Consider the following 17,287-nt stretch of genomic DNA (forward strand, 5'->3'; position numbering starts at 1 on the left):
CCTCCCCCCCTCCATTTCCAACTCAGCACACCTGTTCCTCAGCTCTATTTCTCCTTCGCTATCTGGTCTTTTCCTCTGCCTTGTCTTCATAGTCATATGCTTCAACTGGCCACTTTCTTCATCCAGCAGTCTACCCTCACAGTTCTCAGGTTTATGCATCTGCAAGTTTTGAGATTTCCCTTTGATCTCCTCTCTCCTCTCCTCCCTCATCTGCTCAAATCATCTTTGAAACTGAACCATAGTTTCTAGCTGCATCTCCAAACCTCGGGCCTGCCCTTCCATCAGATCTATCAGGCAGCACTTCATATAAATGAAGAATCTTTTAGGTACCCTCTCCAGAATAATGTACATCCCACAGCTTCTGCATCCAGTCATCTTCATTGTCTCTTCCATTCTTCCATACTACTGCCTTTGTAGCTGTCACAGCCATCCCTCCTAAGTGCCTATCAAGAAGGAAACAAAAAACAAAACAAAACCACAATGCACACCCTCCACCAAACTCCCACTCAAACTCCCCTGTTTTCAGCTCTGCTGCCCCCTGTGCCACTGGTCATATTCAAACATTATTCAAAGCTGTTGTTTTTTATCTGTGTATTGCCCTATGAATGATCTTTAGCAGTTAGTTTGAAGTAGCATGTGGCTTACAAATTTTAGAGGGTACACAGGTCAGGCTCTTAGGAATATTTCAGATAGTAAGCAACAATTTAAAACTTTTATCCACATTCAACTTACCAGATGGCAAAAGTTGGATGCATAAATATCTAGAGAAAGTAGGGGGGAGAGTTGAAGTATCATTATTTATTTGCATTGTGGTAGCATCTAGGAGTCCTAGTCATGGTCCAGAATGTCACTGTGCTAGGCACTGTACAAACACAGAACAAACAGATGGTCCTTTCCCCGCAGAGTTTACAATCTAAGTAATACAATCTGAATAAAGAAATACTTGATAGACATGGTTATCAGACTGAAAATGTGTAGAGCTAAATAAAAAATGCCACACAAAAAACAAAGATTCTGATCAAACATAAACATGTCAGGATTTTACTTGCTAATGAATACAATTTAGCAGGATTTATATTGACTTCTTAGATTTATTAATATATCAGCTTTATGAAGTATTCTCTAACAATAAGAACTTCCATTCAATGGGAGAGACAAAGGCAGAGAGAAAAACTGAAACTTTATTGATTAGATAAGTGTGTTGGAGAGAGAATTTCAAAAAATCAATTATGTATGGTCGTCTTCAGTAGGTACTTTGCTTTAAAATGAATAAGAGATGAAATGTATTCAAAGTAGAACAAGAAAAACATTTAATCCCTTGTTGATTTACAGGCCAAATAGTTATGGCCATTAGTTTGTAACAATAGTAGATGTATTCTTTGAAGTATATACACTCACAGACTGGCTGTGGTTCATGCTTCAGGCCAATGGGGGCGGCAGGAATCGGCGGCCAGCACATCCCTCAGCCTGCGCCATTTCCCGCAGCCCCCATTGGCATGGGACGGCGAACCATGACCAGTGGGAGCAGCAGTCGGCCGAACCTGCAAACGCGGCAGGTAAACAAACCAGCCCGGTCCACCAGGGGGCTTACCCTGGCAAACCATGTGCCAAACGTTGCCAATCCCTGGGCTAGAATCTAGTACAGTCCCCTATGCTGAGGCAGGACCAAGCACACTTAAGACCATCTCTGACAGGTGATCTAACCTGTTCTTAAAAACCTCCAATGTTTGGGATTCCATAACCTCCCTTGGAAGACTATTCCAATGCTTAACTTCCCTTATAGTTAGAAAGTTTTTCTTAATATCTAACCCTAAATCTCCCTTGCTGCAGATTAACAATTATTTCTTGTCCTACCTTCAGAGGATGTGGAGAACAACTGATCACTGTCCTCTTTGCAACACTGCTTAATATATTTAAAGACTGTCTGATCCCACTTCAGTCTCCTTTTCTCAGACTAAATATCACTAGATTTTTTGACTTTTCATCATACATCAAGTTTTCTAAACCTTTTATCATTTTTGTAACTGTCCCCTGGAGACTGTCCAATTTGTCCACATATTTCTTAAAGGTTACATCTAAACTATGAGCTAGGGGTGTGATTCCCCTGAAACCAGTGGGCATGAGGCACATTGGTTAACTTTTCCAGTTTTTTCTGTTCCATTTGGAAGGAAACACAAAAGAAAAAAAACTAATCCAGCATTGATATGATCTCCTGTTGCAGGGGATCTCAGTGCTTTTATTAAACCTAAGTGCCCCATGCCTAACCCCTGCTATTCTCCCATTGGTCCAGTGAAGAGATGACATAGCTATACTTCCTCTTCTGGGCCACATGCTGTGTGCATGCATTATAGCTGAGCCAGCAAATGTCAGATGAGGATGAGATGTAGTATGTTAGGAGCTACTATTGGGAAAACATTCAATTGCTTATCGTTAGTTCAGATCTAAAGAAATGCCTTCATGTACTTTTTTGCAAGTGTGAGTTCATTGTGATGAAGTTAATTAACAGAGGTTTCCTTTTCTCCATGGATTTTACTCTTTAACACACGTTAGGCAAGAACATCATTGCCTGAAGTGAACTAAGTTAATTCAAAAAAGAAGAGAAAAGAAAAATTTAATTCAAGCTCGTATTGGTTTCTGGTCACTTCCTCATTTTGCATTGTGAAGTATGTATCACAAAAGTCTGTATCTGCACTGTTTAGAAAGAGACTTCATGGTAGTGTGATGTAATGTAAGGGTATATACTGCATGAGTTTGGACTGACCTGCAATACTCAGAGTGGCAGAGCAAGGAAGGAGTTATACAAGTCATTCTAAATGAATGCCAACAAAGAGTTTATATCATACCAATCGGTCATGCATTTTATATAGGGCACATATATTAGAGAGAAACTATTTTAGAAATGTCTTAAGAGTTTTAAAACATTATAGTGGAATTGTTTGTCATATCCCTCAACCTATGATGCCAACTGCCTTAGCTACAAAGAGTCCAGCAGCACAGGTCATGGAGAATGGGGGATGGGTGGGTGGGAAGGAGAATTAAAGTACAGAATTTTTAAAAACATGTAAAAATGCCCTAAAGATACCTTTTTTGTACATAAGAATGTCATGATTGTGAAGTCTGATATTTTGGAACCTCCCAGGGATAGAAGCACATGCTATATATTCCATTGGAATCTGCCCTTTCCAGTTGTACAACAATCCTATTCTGATGGTTCATTGGATTTTAAATCTGTCACTAGTCCAGGACTGATTATTGTTGGGTTGGGGTGTGGTATAATTTTGGGGGGCAAATTTCCACATATAGTTTTTAAAAAAGAAACATTTCTCTATTGATCCAGATATAGATTCCTGGGGCCAGATCCTTTGCTGATGTAAATTGTCATAGCTCCATTAAAGTTATTGTTTCCCTAAATCAGGTATAAGCATTTCAATAATTTATGCAATGCTTAAGTGCAAGATTGTTAACTGATAACATTTCTGTGCTCTTTAACAAAACAAGTCTCTAATGTAAAATCTTCCTGGTTTATGATGAGCATAAAATTGTTGAAGGTCTTTTTTGACTGTCATTTCTCTAATTAATTATATGCTTGAGTTAGGGGGAACATACAGTATCATTAACTAACTGTATTGTTATCTTATATATATAAAATGTGTCTAATAATGTAGATGATGGTTGTTTTGATAAGATATATCTTATGGTTCTTGTACATTGTCACACTGCACTCTCGTCTCTTCTGAACCCAGTTTCCTTCCAGCTGACAGGAAAGAGTTTGTTTTGCACATCGTTGCACGTTCAGTTACATCATAGGATGAGAAATGATGTAATTCACTATGTTCCAACGGGGCAAATCAACAGTTCAAATCAGCTGCATTTTGTCTCTGCAGAAAGAAAGTATTATGGATAAAGCCATAGTCACAAATTTGCAAGTTCCTTTATTTGCTGGCTACACTGAATGTAATCAAATCATCCATATCTCTGTATAGTATACAGCATGTATGTAGTTTTTGCTTCATTTGTATATACAGCCAGATCCCTTCTTTCTCTGTTGAAAAAATTCTCTCCTTAAATTCCCAGTGTAAAATCACCTTAAAAATGTATTAATTACAGTAATTACCATTAATAAAATGAGTAATGCACATCTTCCTTTTCTGATTATCTTAAACCATGTTTGACATGTTTTATGATCTAATATTCCTAATATTTATATTAACCATGCACAAAACAGTACCTAATAGATAAGACTCAGGGGGGAAATATAATAAGATATATATACACACTATGAATAAGATATTGTTAAGAAGATTGTAGAAAATAGAAATAAGAGGTATAGGTGTTACTTTAAACTAAAAGAGGAGATTGAATCTAACCTATAAAACAAATTGAAGGTATCAAAATCATTGCATTACTGTACAATGAGTAGTTTGGTGGCTCTATATGACAATGGTTAGAGTTTTGTAAGTAACATAAATTATAATGAAATAAATTTAATAAATAGTTTATATAACCATTCATTGTTGCAGTTGAATGTTTAGTGTGCTTTTACAGTACTTTTAAACATTACTCTAAATGAGAGCATGCTAAGAAAAATATATCCGAGGGGTAGAAAAAATACTTCTGTTTTCAGGGGGCCAAATTTTGACTATGTGTGAAGTTTTGTTGGAAAGGAGCATATTTTCAGCCCTGGAAGCACACTTCAGTTCACCCTGCAGGAAAAACCAGTGGATGCCTATATCTGTCTGTAATCCTCAGAGCACAGAAAGAGAAAGGGTATTTCATCTTTGGAGCAGTATGCATGGTATGCCCACAGGCCAACTCCATCAGTGCTGAGTTCGCAAACTAGCAAAAACATTATATCCTCACAGGCAGAACTTTTTCAGAAACAAACTAGAATAAATCAGCATGTATGGTGGGGCCACTTTTTCTTCACTCTGGGCTGACCCCTTGGTGAAGTCATGAGAGTAGAACAGCTGCAAGTTCCAGTTATGGCTCAGCCACAGAAGGAGGGAGACAGAGAACCATAGCGAGGGGAGGAGAGGGCCTCCAGTCCTGTCATGCTGAGTTAGTCTGCTCTGGAGGTGTCACTCACCACTGGACCCGAAGGCTAAGATTTTAAAAAACAAAAAACTGAAAGTTAGGATTTAAAATCTATATTTAGTTAAGTACGTGGCCTGATTTTCATAAATGCTAAGCACCCATAAGCAGCTATGTCTCTGAGGCCCTTGTATCACTTTGAACTAGGAAGGTATTCCAGAGACCCAAGGATTTTCTTCAACTGCACATTCTCAGTTTCTGTCATTTATAATCCTAAATGCAGGCATATTATGTCAGAATGTTCTGCTTTTATTTTATGTGTGTGCACTTTTGTGCACATACAAGGGAGAATTTTGCCGAGAAAGTGTACATTTTTCATAAATTACTAATTCTCGTTGCTAAATTCATGTGTCATTCCTTCTATGTAGCACCTAGAAACATGCTATAATTACAGTAATAAATTTCTCATTTTATAATTGTTTCCTTTTGTTAATACTGAGAAGATTTAAAACCATTCCCTTTCCTCTAAAAAGCAGCATAATGTTTAATAGCTGAATTCCCACATGCTCACTCACCAGCATGGGATCTGTGATATCTGTCTGTCTACCTATATATATTTTGTTGTGTGAGAGAGAAGGTAGAAACACTGGTAGAAAAGACCTTGTTGAGGAAAAGCTATGTTAAAGAGATAGGTTTTACATTTGGTTCTGAATGCAATCAGGCCTTTGACTATATAGCGAATTCCACAGTGTAGGTCCAACTCCTATGAATCGTATTTCCAACCAGCTAAGTTCTGCCTATTGAAAAAGAAAACTGAAGACCAAATACAGAAAGTAGCTACTGTAAGATTAAGCTTGTCCTTAATAGTCTGAGGTTGTCTGTTGCTGCATGGACCAAAAGCAGAAGTGTTTTTCAGTGTATGCAAATAGTGGGAAGCAAAATACATGGGACTTAAAATAGGTACCTTGGCCGCAAAGAAAAGATAATATTGCACTAGCTGTGCTGTTCTAATGCCTGTTGTAATGAGAGCCAAAGAGCATGGGCCATTCTAGAGGACTAGAAGGCCATCTGCTGGTTGAGTCTAAATTTTCATTATATTGCAAAGGTCTTTTTTTGCCTCTAGTGTGAGAGAGAAATGTTCAGCCTTCTGGACATGGATTTTAGCCACGCAAGTCACTTTGTGGTTGAAGGTTTATAGACTACTCAAAACATTTAAGTCTAAACAATGTTTGATTATGTTTGTTTTACCTCAAGTTTCATTAAGCAATAATGAATATAGTTATTGTTGCTGCTTATCTGAAAAGAGCAGCTCTTCCCTGTGATAACTTTTACACAAGTTACACAGCTGTTAATATAATGAAACAGGGTTGAATATGGAGTAACTCTGTTGGGTTCACACTGGGCAGTCTCACTGCCCAGGTTGGCTCAGCTGGGCTCCTCCCGAATCCATCTGTGGTGGGTTGCATGTGCCCATCCTGGTGTGAAACAGGAAGGAGTTAAATCCCTTCACTGGGTAGAAAGGAAGAAGATGACAGTTAAAGACTGACTGAGCTGCTAGACCTGGAGCGACACACTCACAGCTGTGCCTTCTAGCAGCCTAACAAGTCACAGCTATCAGTTTTAATCTCCAGGTCTGGCAGCTCAGGTAAGGATCAGTTTTCTCCTTGTTGCCTGGGAAAGGTGTTTAACCTCTTCCTGGTTCACAAATACTCCCCATTCTAAGCCATCACAGCTACCAAGCGAACTGTTGTACTGATGCATCTGTTTTGGGGAAGGGAGTCATGACTGGCACATATTTAGAATATGGCACAGTTCTCAAACGTCAGAAAAAAAGTCATTTTATGTGACTATAAAATCTTAGGTTTTTTTAAAAATTGAATCTGTTCTATAGAATAAAAATATACCTCTTACATGAATACCCAGTTGGCTTCCTTCTCCAACAGGGCTTCCTTGGATGATGTGTTACCCCTAAACTATGCTTTCCCTGGAGCACCATCGCTGAGCAGAGCCAGGCAGTGAGACCTTTATGGCCCTAAAAAGAGGTTTTGAGTAGGTTACTTTGTAATTTCTTCATTTGCTGGTTGTTGTATACAACTTGTTCAAGTAAACAGAATGTTGTGTTGTCCGTTCACCTATAAGGGTCTTGTAATGTTCAAAGCACATTTACAGCTGAATTTAAGATTAATACAGGAGTGGCTTCTATCAGAGGAGCCTCAGTAATGTAATCTTATGCTGTCTTTAACTGTTACTTTGGTACCTCCATATTTTGGGTCTTATGGTGAACAATGGTCATTACTCTGAGGTCCTTCTTATAGAAAATTGAGACAATTCCTGCCATAGCACTGCAGGATCTGCCCCTATATGAGTTGCAATAACTTATACACCAAATAAGTGAAGGACAGAGGAAGATCACCTCCTATTGGGAGGTTAGTTCATAGTTGTATTATGTGCTTTTGGGTTGGTTAGTGGATTATTTAGTCCATGTTGCTGAAGTAAATAGAATGGTTTGGATTGATACTTGTGATTCATGCTTTGCATTATTTTGACACTCCCACCTCAGTGTGCTCAACAGGATGACAATATTTATTATTTATGTGTGATTCCGTACTGACACAAAAAGGCAAGGCACCATGACTGCATCACTGCTCAACTGCTGTTTCTAGCTTTGGCTGTGTGGGCCTGATTCTTAGCCCATTAAAGCTACTGAGTATTTCAGTGAGGCACCAGGATCAGGTCCTCTGCCACAGTTGCAATACTGTTTCACTTTCTTTCTCCCCTATATGAATTTTGCTATAAACGCAGGGCAGCTTGTAGCAGTGAGGTCACTGGTCTGCATGTGACGTAACAAATAACTTAATGGTACCTGCTGATTATGCTTGCCACTCATTTTTCTCACTGTTAGACATCACAGCTGTATAATGGACTTGATCCTCCTTCCATCAACCAGACATTTAAACAAGCTGTACTTTCTGCAACTTGAATGCTTCATTCAAGATCAAGATTTTCTGGTCTTGTGGCTTTTGTTCAGAGTATGTTCTGTACGTACAATGTTTAGGATTTAGGGGTTTGTGTTTGATTGGGTTTGTTTTTGTTTTTTACACATTCAGCTTTTATCTTTGCTGGTGGGAATTTGTTTAAAATAGTTTCTGGAGTAGTATGATTTATGTCCATGAATCACATAGCCCAACTCTCTAATCTGCTGCAGATACCAAAATGCAATTCCTAAACCATTTGCTTGTCAGCTAGATTTGTTTCTTTTCATGTCACATAATCTAGTAACTGATGGACGGTATTCTCCTAGGAATTGTTTTCTAGTTACTTGGTTTTGATTTCAAGGACTCTATCCATTTTCACAAACTCCCTAGAATATGGCTACAGGTCACATACACACTGGGAAACTCTAAATTATGATAATGCTTAAAAATAATATTTATACAAAAAGAACTCTATAGTTCAGGCCACTATGGCTTTAAATCTGATAACATCCCAGTTTGGGGCTGCCATAAAAGCATGATCATGGACTGAAAACTTTTATGCATAGTTTTAACCCAGACTATTTACAGCCAAATTTCTAAACCCCCTAAAACTGTTTTGTTTCAGAAATGCTAGTATCACCACTACTGTCGAAATAAAAATACTTGTTCTGTATATTGTAACAAGATTTTCAAAAGTAGTGTTAATGGTTCTCTTTTGGAGAGTGACTACAGATCACAACAATTCCTATTTTAGTACTTTAGTTTCCTTAAGGTCCAAAATATTCTTGCTGGTTTCTTTTCATAAATGAATTTGGTTTCCTTTTCTGTGACCTGTAATTACATGTCAGTAACAAACCAAGTTGCATACCAAACTATTGTATTCTGCGATTTCATAAGTTTCTGTCCAAGTTGCATGATATTCCTTTGTCTTAATTTTTTGCTTCCGTTATATTTTACAGTTCAATTTCACCATTCAGTATTGAGAGCACAAGGCGCCAGAGAAGGTCTGAGTCCCCAGACTCCAGGAAGCGGCGCATCCATAGGTGTGATTTTGAAGGATGCAACAAAGTATACACAAAAAGTTCTCATCTGAAGGCTCACCGGCGGACACACACAGGTAGTACTTTGCTGAGAATATAATAATAATGCTTAGTACTTATACAGCATTTTATATCCTCAAAACTCTTTACAGAAAGCAACTCTTCCTCATGACAGCATTGTGAGGGGAGATACAGTACCAATAAGTGAATGTAATAGGTTGAAGTAAATGAATGTTATAATTTTACAGACTTCTACACTCAGAAACAGGTTGATGAAATGGCCAGAGACAGAAACAGAGGGGAAGTGTCGACTGTTGAATAGGGCATTAGGCTGGCAATCAAGAGACCTGGTTTCTGTTCCCAGCTCTGCCAGTGGACAAGTGACTCTGCCTTTGTTTCCCTTCAGCCCTTTGGGGTTTTTTTGTCTCTTCAGGGTGGGGAGCTGCCCCAGGGCTCAGGGTGGGGGCGGAGCAGAGGTGAGCTGGGGTGGGGTGCTGCCGCATGGCTCCCCAGGCCAGGGGAGGGGGCGGTGGGGAGCTGCCGCATGGGGGGCGCCTCAAAGCAGAGGGGAGGTGGGGAACTGCCGCGGGGGGGGGCGCCTCAGGGCGGAGGGAGGGTGGGGAGCTGCCGCAGAGCTCGGGGAGGCAGGAGGGCACAAGGTGGAAGTTTCGCCTAGGGTGCGAAACGTCCTTGCACCGGCCCTGGCTCTCGGGAGTAGGGAGTGTCTCTTATTCTGAGTTTGTACAGTGAGGCATCAATGTCAATCGAGGGTTGTAGGCACTATTTTAATACAGATACAATATAATATAATAACAATAATAATGAAATGACTTTGGAAAGGCCATGGAGGTAGTCAGTGTCAAAGCTGGGTGTTGTGATACTAAAGAACTCGGGATAGTATTTTTTCACCGACATTTTTAGTGTCTTATAACTCCAGATCTAAGCATTAAAAGGAAGTTGACTGACAAAGCATCTGCTCTTTTCTGTTTAATCTCTCAATGTGTCTAGGGTCTTATATGCTGCCCATCATCGTGATATCTGAGTATCTCCCACATATTAATGAATATGCTCTCACCACACCCATAAGACTTAGCAAAATAATAGTCCTATCCCAGTTTTACAGATGAGGAACTGAGACACAAGAAGTCTGTTGCAGAACCCAGAACTAGGACCATAGCTTCTAGGTCTCTTCTCCACAAGACAATTCTTATGCTCTAATTGAAAGCATAAACATTACAAAGTTATTATAACTACTTAAATTAGCAGTAAATACAACTTCTTAGTTAGAACTTAAGCATCTCTGGTTCACAGTCCCATGATCAGACGACTAGACCATGCCCACTTTCAGTACTTATATTTCTTTCAGTTCATCTTGTGACAGATGCAGCTAGTTGGAAAATGGGAAGTTATGATCTAATGATAAGATGACACTGCAGTACACTTTTGACATGGAAAAGTCTTGTGTGAATTTAGACTTGCTGTATCTGGCACGAGCTATCTCAGCATTTGTATGTGTTGGAAAAGTTTATCCTGGAAAAGAATAACAAATTTCCATTTTCCAGGTAAAATCTGGGGACCAGTTCAAACTTGTTAGAGAAGTGAAGTCATTAACACGTCTGCATCAGTTTTCCCAACAGGTCTGTTTGGTGGGTAGGATTGCCACCTTTTGTTGAAAGCAATACTGAATCCGTCTCCATCCTTATCACCCCTACTAAAAAATACTTCTTAAGGAAATAGTCCCCTCCCAAAATGGAAGAAAAGCTCCAGTGGCCTGTTAATTGTAATCAGGTTTTCTTCTGGCAGGCTGCGCTCTTCTCAGCTTCCTATAACTGCCCATCCCTAGCACCATTCCTTATAGATTGTTTGACTGTCTTTCCTCTCAGTTTACTCTTGTTTGCTGTCCTCTCTTACTTCTGCCCTCTCCCTCCCCCCCCCCCCTACACACACACACTCTGATCCCTCTTCAATCTGCATCCAAGTTGATGGAGGTGGCCAGCACCTCTGAAAGTCAGGCTGGTCACATATTTAGGGACCTAAAGTTAGGCCCCCAAGTTTGAAAAAGGCATTAGTATGTAGAATTACTTTTCAGGAGCGTTTAGGGAGTAATGGAGTCTTTGTACCTATACCAAATGACAACTGCTTTGGGTATCTTGTAGTGATCTTTTTTGTTGGTTTGTTCCTTCTGAAAATATCTGAAAGAAAAGTACCACAAAAAAGCTCACAGCAAGTACACGATTTATACTGTCTGCTTCCATTTACACAATAAAAATTAAACAGAAAGAAGGTGAGTGTCAAATTTAGGCAACTAGCTGAGCAGATAAGAAATTCTATAATGTGTTGTTAAAACTGAACATGTTTACAAAACACCTTTCTGGTCTCTGTGAGAAGCTCACAGTCTTCCTTAAATACAGCATTGACTGTGAATTTACAGTAGGTATTAATCTCATCTTGCATGTATATCTTAGTCTTTACCCTTTGCCTCAGGCAAGCTGAGTCAATTATTTATGTATGACCCATAGTAATTAGTGTGCAGTATTGGACAGGTATAAATGAATTATGACAGCCATGCACACAAGGGTGAGCAAGTTCTTTCTGACAAAAGATCACAGAAACTTGGCATTGCATAATTTTAATTTTTCATGGAGTATGCTGTTGCACCATTTGATCTTGCTACAAATAATTTAGCTGAGCAGAATTGGTGTGAAAGCTCCTTAATATGTATTTGTACACTTGATATATATTTACAGCAAATGAAATAGATACACAATCATTTTGATATAGTAAAATTCTAAAAATATTTTTATTAAGGAATGTTGACATTAAACTATAGTTCTTTAAAATTTAATTTAAAAAAACTGTAGACGGTAATATAATATCATCTTTTCCCTGTGTGACCTGGATACTTGAAGATACTATCAATAGCAAGTACTGTTCACCAATGTTACTTCAAATGCTAGTGTAAACAATGAACTCTCATTTGTGGCTATTGAATCCACTAGGTGGTGAGCTTGAATAACAAATTGTTTCTGCAATTAGAAAACCAGAAAACAGATCTCACTATTAAATTAGAACATTTCATAAGTCACAAGTACCAGCTATCAATTTTATCTTTTCAGTATCGGGTTTTTGTTGTTATTTTGCCAAATCATCTAAAAAGGTTGGAAAATATCTGGTGTGATGGGAACCTGAGGGGCTTACAGTCAGCATGTGCTCAGATTTATCATCTCCCTTAAGAAGAAGAAGAAACTATGAGAAATCAGATGACCTGGGTTTTCTCAGGCTAGTTTCTGTCTCACGGAACTCACAGAAAACTGCTAATATGTGACTCTTCAAATGAGTAATCTTTATAGATCAGAAGGGTGAAAGCACTCTACTGTATTCATACCTAAAGTATGTATTCATTGCATTCTACCTACATACTTGTATGGTCCTAATCGGTGCAATAACTGAGCATCATCATTCATACCCATTGTGAAATTTAATCGCATAAAGTTGTGGGGGCTGGTTAACTGGGTAGTGGTGGTAGTCGTGTTATTTTATTAGAACCTCCTAAAGAGGCAAATACCTGGAGTTATAAAGTAACATGGTATGGGGAAGAGGGGAGTCATTAATTTTAAAAACGTTTTAATAGGACCTACAGAATTAAGCTTACTTTAGTTCTTCAAAGTCTTCCACAGAGTTGGTTAGACATTTCAAAATTAGAAATGTTGATGAAATTTTTCATCAACATTTCAATGGGAAGAAAACCTATGTTCAGGAAAATTTTCCTTCATTTTTCAGTCAGCCCAATTTTTTCTCTGTAACTAGAACTGGGCACAAATGTTACAAATTTTTGACCCAAAAAATTGTGTGTGAGGGGGGAATTGTGCAAAATGTTTCACTTTGTGTGAGTATGTTCTGTAGAAGGATGGAAATTTTGAAATTTTAGAGAAAAGCAGGAAAATATTGCAAAAATGTTCAGAATGTATCATCCATCTTCACATTTTTTCCAAATAGCTCTAACTATAATCTAGCTCAGGGATCGACAACCTTTGGCACACGGCCCATCAGGGAAAGCCGCTGGTGGGCCGGGACAGTTTGTTTGCCTGCAGCATCCGCAGATTCGCTTGATTGCAGCTCCCACTGGCCACGGTTCGCCATCCCAGGCCAATGAGGGCTGCAGAAAGCGGCGGCCAGCACATCCCTCGGCCTGTGCTGCATCCCGCAGCCCCCATTGGCCTGGGACGGCGAACCGTGGCCAGTGGGAGCTGTAATCGGCTGGATGCTGCAACCTGCAGATGCTTCAGGTAAACAAACCGTCCCGAAAACCAGACACCCGGTCACCCTGTGAGGCACCTCACTACCACTGGCCCTTAGCGCAAGGAAGTCTTGTCTGTGTCTGCTGTGGGTCAGCTCCCTGACTCCACCGTTCCCGGGCAACATGAGCACTCCGCTCTAGGCCTTTGCAGGCCCCACTCTCTCTATACAGATTAGCAATAAGCACTCTCCAGACCCTGAGCCCTCTGACTGTTGACCTGGAGTGTCCAGCCTCAGGTGTACTGGACACAGCTTTGCTGCTTACAAAAAAGCAGTACACTCAGCTTACAAGTTTCACATCAGATCACCATTCTGTTTAACACACAGCACTTAGATATGTTTATAGTGAAGCAAGTGAAAGTTTATTTAACCAAGTTTAGAGAGACAAGTGACAGCAAGTAGAAGTATTTGGAAACAAATGGTTACATATAAAATAAAATCATAACACAGATTCTAGAACCTAGATTTATTTAACTAGCTGCTTTCCTGTGTTATAGAACATTGCTTACCCAAAGTTCTTCCACCAGTTTACAGCCAGGCTTGGCTGTGATTCATTCATGAGACATTCATGTCAGCTTGCCTCCTTGTTGCAAGATCCTGGGTGTCTTTGCATCCCCAGATATATCATTGTCCTTATTCATAAGCAAGACATCCCCCTGCTAGTTGGGTTTTTCCTGAGTGCTTCTTTCTTGTAGATTTCAGTCTTTTAATCAGCAGCTGGCTCAGTATGCAAATAAGCCTACATTGTGGGGCACATAATAGACAATGTCCAGAGAGGTAGATAAGCATCTGTTACCCCCTGCTTGAAAGGAACCTATCCAAGGTATATCACCTCCTGGTTACCTGCCTTAAGAACATAATTTTTTAGTACAGACAAATAAATATTAAATATTATCAATACATACCTTTCACCATGACTGTGATGAGCAGTAGGCTACTGGCTCCAGGCAGAGATCTCACATGCCACCCTTTCATGAATTATTATACATATATCTGATGCAGGGGACCCCTGTAAAATCCTATGCACCCTCTGTACCCTCTGCTAGTTGTCATCAAGAAGTCACTGGGTCAGAGACACTGTGCTCATCATTTTTGCCGGCTTTTCAGGTAAATCTTATAGTTCTTTGATGGGGGCAATTTTCAGTTTACACTGGTTAATATTTAACTTCACAGACTTTATTTTTTAATTTTTCATTAACATAATAGCAATGAGCAATAAGGTCAGATAGGTGTCTGAACTTGGGAGGGCAGGGATGAGGGCGTGTCATTGATCAATAGTGTCCCGTAGATTTAAGAGTAAATACCTATAGCCTTAGACATAATGAAGGCCATTTTTCAGTGTTGGGCTCTTCACCAGTGTTACGTGGAGACACTAAACTTTTCAGCTATGCATTTGTGTACCTGAGAAAGTGCCAGTATTTCCTGTGACAGAAGTTGTTCCTTTTCAGCTGGTTTGAAATGCCAGCCATGTAGAGAGAGGGCTAGTGAATACATGGGTGTTTTGTTTAGTCTGTGTTTTTTCAAACTTTGCATTCCTCTCACTCACTGTTGCTCCATATATTATTTTAATATGAAAGGACACCTGTCATTAGTTTTTGTTCAGATTTTCCTTTCAGCATTTCAGAGCAGACTTAAGAAATAGGAGATACCAAAAAAGTTATTTTTGCTCTGTAGGTTTTAAAACTCCATTCGCTACCTGTTTTTTGGGGTTGTTTTTTTTTAAGAATCGTTTATTGCCTTTCGCCAGCTGTACATTACAGAAATATATTTATTGGCTTGTAATCCCTTCTTTAGACAAATATTAAGAGGAAACATCATCCTTTAGATAATCCATTTGGATTTGGTTTTAGTTTTGTAGAGTTTTGGCCTACTGTAAAATTAACACATCTCTTTTCCCACTCCCTCCCCCATGCATGTCTTGCCTGCTCCCTTAGCTCCAGTCCTGCAGCCCTTCATGTGAATATACAAATGGGTTAAAGGGTTGCAAGACCAGGCCCATATCCTGGGCTAGAAAACTGGAAATTTAAATAAACAAAACCAATTTATAAATTACTATATTTTAAATAAAATAGGAAGTTATATTTGTCTTGGGCGTCACTTTTATTTTTTAAGAAAGACTTTCTAAAATTTAGTGCCAGATTCAATAAACAGTAGAGCTTTCCACTGCGGAAACAAGTGCATATCATGGAAGTCCTCGTTTCTAGGCTTATGGTTTTTCCTGCAGGCTGCTGCAGCATGGAAGATAGCCATATTCTTTTATTGAACTGGGCTCTTAGAGCCAGATCCTGTTCCTATTGGAGTCAGTGGCTTCAATGTCATAGGATAGGGCCCATAATATTTAAAAATTAGGCATCAGATAGCTCATGAAATTGACAATGGACTATGGGGAATGACTTCCCAGTTCTACCACATCCCGGGTAGATAGCATCTACTAGCCACATAGGGTACATCTACACTGCGATAAAAGAGTCACATCACAGCCATGGCTGGCCCAGGTTAGCTGACTTGGACTGATAGGGCTCAGGCTATGAAATTGCAGTGTAGATGTTCAGGCTCAGGCTGGACCTGTGGCTTTGTAAACCTCCCCCCCACACAGGGTCTCAGAACCTGGGCTCAGCCCAAGTCTGAACGTCTACATTGCAGCTTTTTAGCCCTGCAGCCTGAACCACATACACCTGAGTCAGCTGACCCAGGTCAGCTCTAGGTCTTTTACTGACGTATAGACATACCCATAGTAGCCTGGGTGTAATGAGATGGATCTCTTAGTCCAGTTCCTCATGGACAGGAGTCCACATCACAAAAAGCTTGTACTTCCAATTCTCATCTCACAGCCTCTCTGCAGACAATTAAATGATTTCATTAATCTGGAGCTGTTTGTGAGCACTAAATTCACCTTAAGCACACACAAAGCAAGGGAATAATTATTCTGCACTGTCAAAGTGCCCACACTTACTCCAAAGCACTTTGTTGGGAATGATGTAGGAAAGTGAGTCTAGTTTTAGCTGTGATTGCTCTTGTCTCTAGGTTATGAAAAATATTTGCAGCAATGCTCCTTGACTTTGTAAATATGAGATGCATAGGGGTTTGTCTGTGTGTGGCACAAGGGAATACTGATTTTTGTTATGCAGAATAAAATCTTCTCTAATTTATCACTTAATATTTTACCTTCCAGAACTATAGTACTTACAAATTCTCACGGCCAGATTGTAGTCCAGGATGCACGGCCATGTAGCAGCATAAAGGACAGTAAAACCCCTCCACCCTTACTCACACCCATGGGTATGTCTACACTGCAATTAAACACTTGCTCTTGGCACATGTCTGCTGACTCTGGCTCGCTGGGCTTGGGCTACAGGGCTGTTTAATTGTGATGTAGACGTTTGGGATCCAGCTGGAGCCCGGGCTCTGGGACCCTTTCCCCACACACAGTGTACGTCAGAGATGCCATGGCAGTCATACAAATGATGGCTGGAGACAAATTCCACACCTCCGATGTACTAGGGGCAGATCCTGAAAGGATCTGACAAAGCTAATTCTGTAAGTGAAATCTTTGACAGCTATGACAATAGTAACTCTGTGAAAATGGCAGAAAGACAATGCCAGACGGGATATAAGGTTGGATGCAAGAAATACTAGATGATTGGTAGATGCCCTGTGTCTCCATGGAAAAAGTTTCTAAATGTGGCATCCAACAAGCAGTCACTAGTAAAATTCCTCTGTGAATATATCATTCAAAATGCACCTGAGTGTAGGAGACACCCAACACAAACACGCCTTGCTGGATTTCCAGTAGGGAAGTAGCAAAGTCCATCACCAGTAGACAGGGCCGGCTCCAGACACCAGCTGAGCAAGCAGGTGCTTGGGGCGGCCAAGGGGAAGGGGCGGCACATTGGGCTTTTTGGCGGCAATTCGGCGGAGGGTCCCTGTCCCTCTCGGAGGGAAGGA

At 40.0% G+C, this 17,287-nt stretch overlaps 1 protein-coding gene across 5 annotated transcripts in view; it reads left to right on the forward strand.

The window, feature by feature from the left end:
* The window catches only part of KLF12 (Kruppel like factor 12), a 348,332-nt gene that overhangs the window by 315,897 nt on the left and 15,148 nt on the right, over positions 1-17,287 (forward strand). For all 5 annotated transcript variants that reach the window (XM_034758347.1, XM_034758346.1, XM_034758349.1 and 2 more), the window contains one exon: positions 8,966-9,123. In XM_034758347.1, coding sequence (XP_034614238.1) covers positions 8,966-9,123 — 158 coding nt within the window. The remainder of the gene's footprint in view (positions 1-8,965; positions 9,124-17,287) is intronic.

This window comes from Trachemys scripta, chromosome 1 (assembly GCF_013100865.1).
Source record: "Trachemys scripta elegans isolate TJP31775 chromosome 1, CAS_Tse_1.0, whole genome shotgun sequence".
In the NCBI taxonomy this organism is placed as follows: Eukaryota; Metazoa; Chordata; order Testudines; family Emydidae; genus Trachemys; species Trachemys scripta.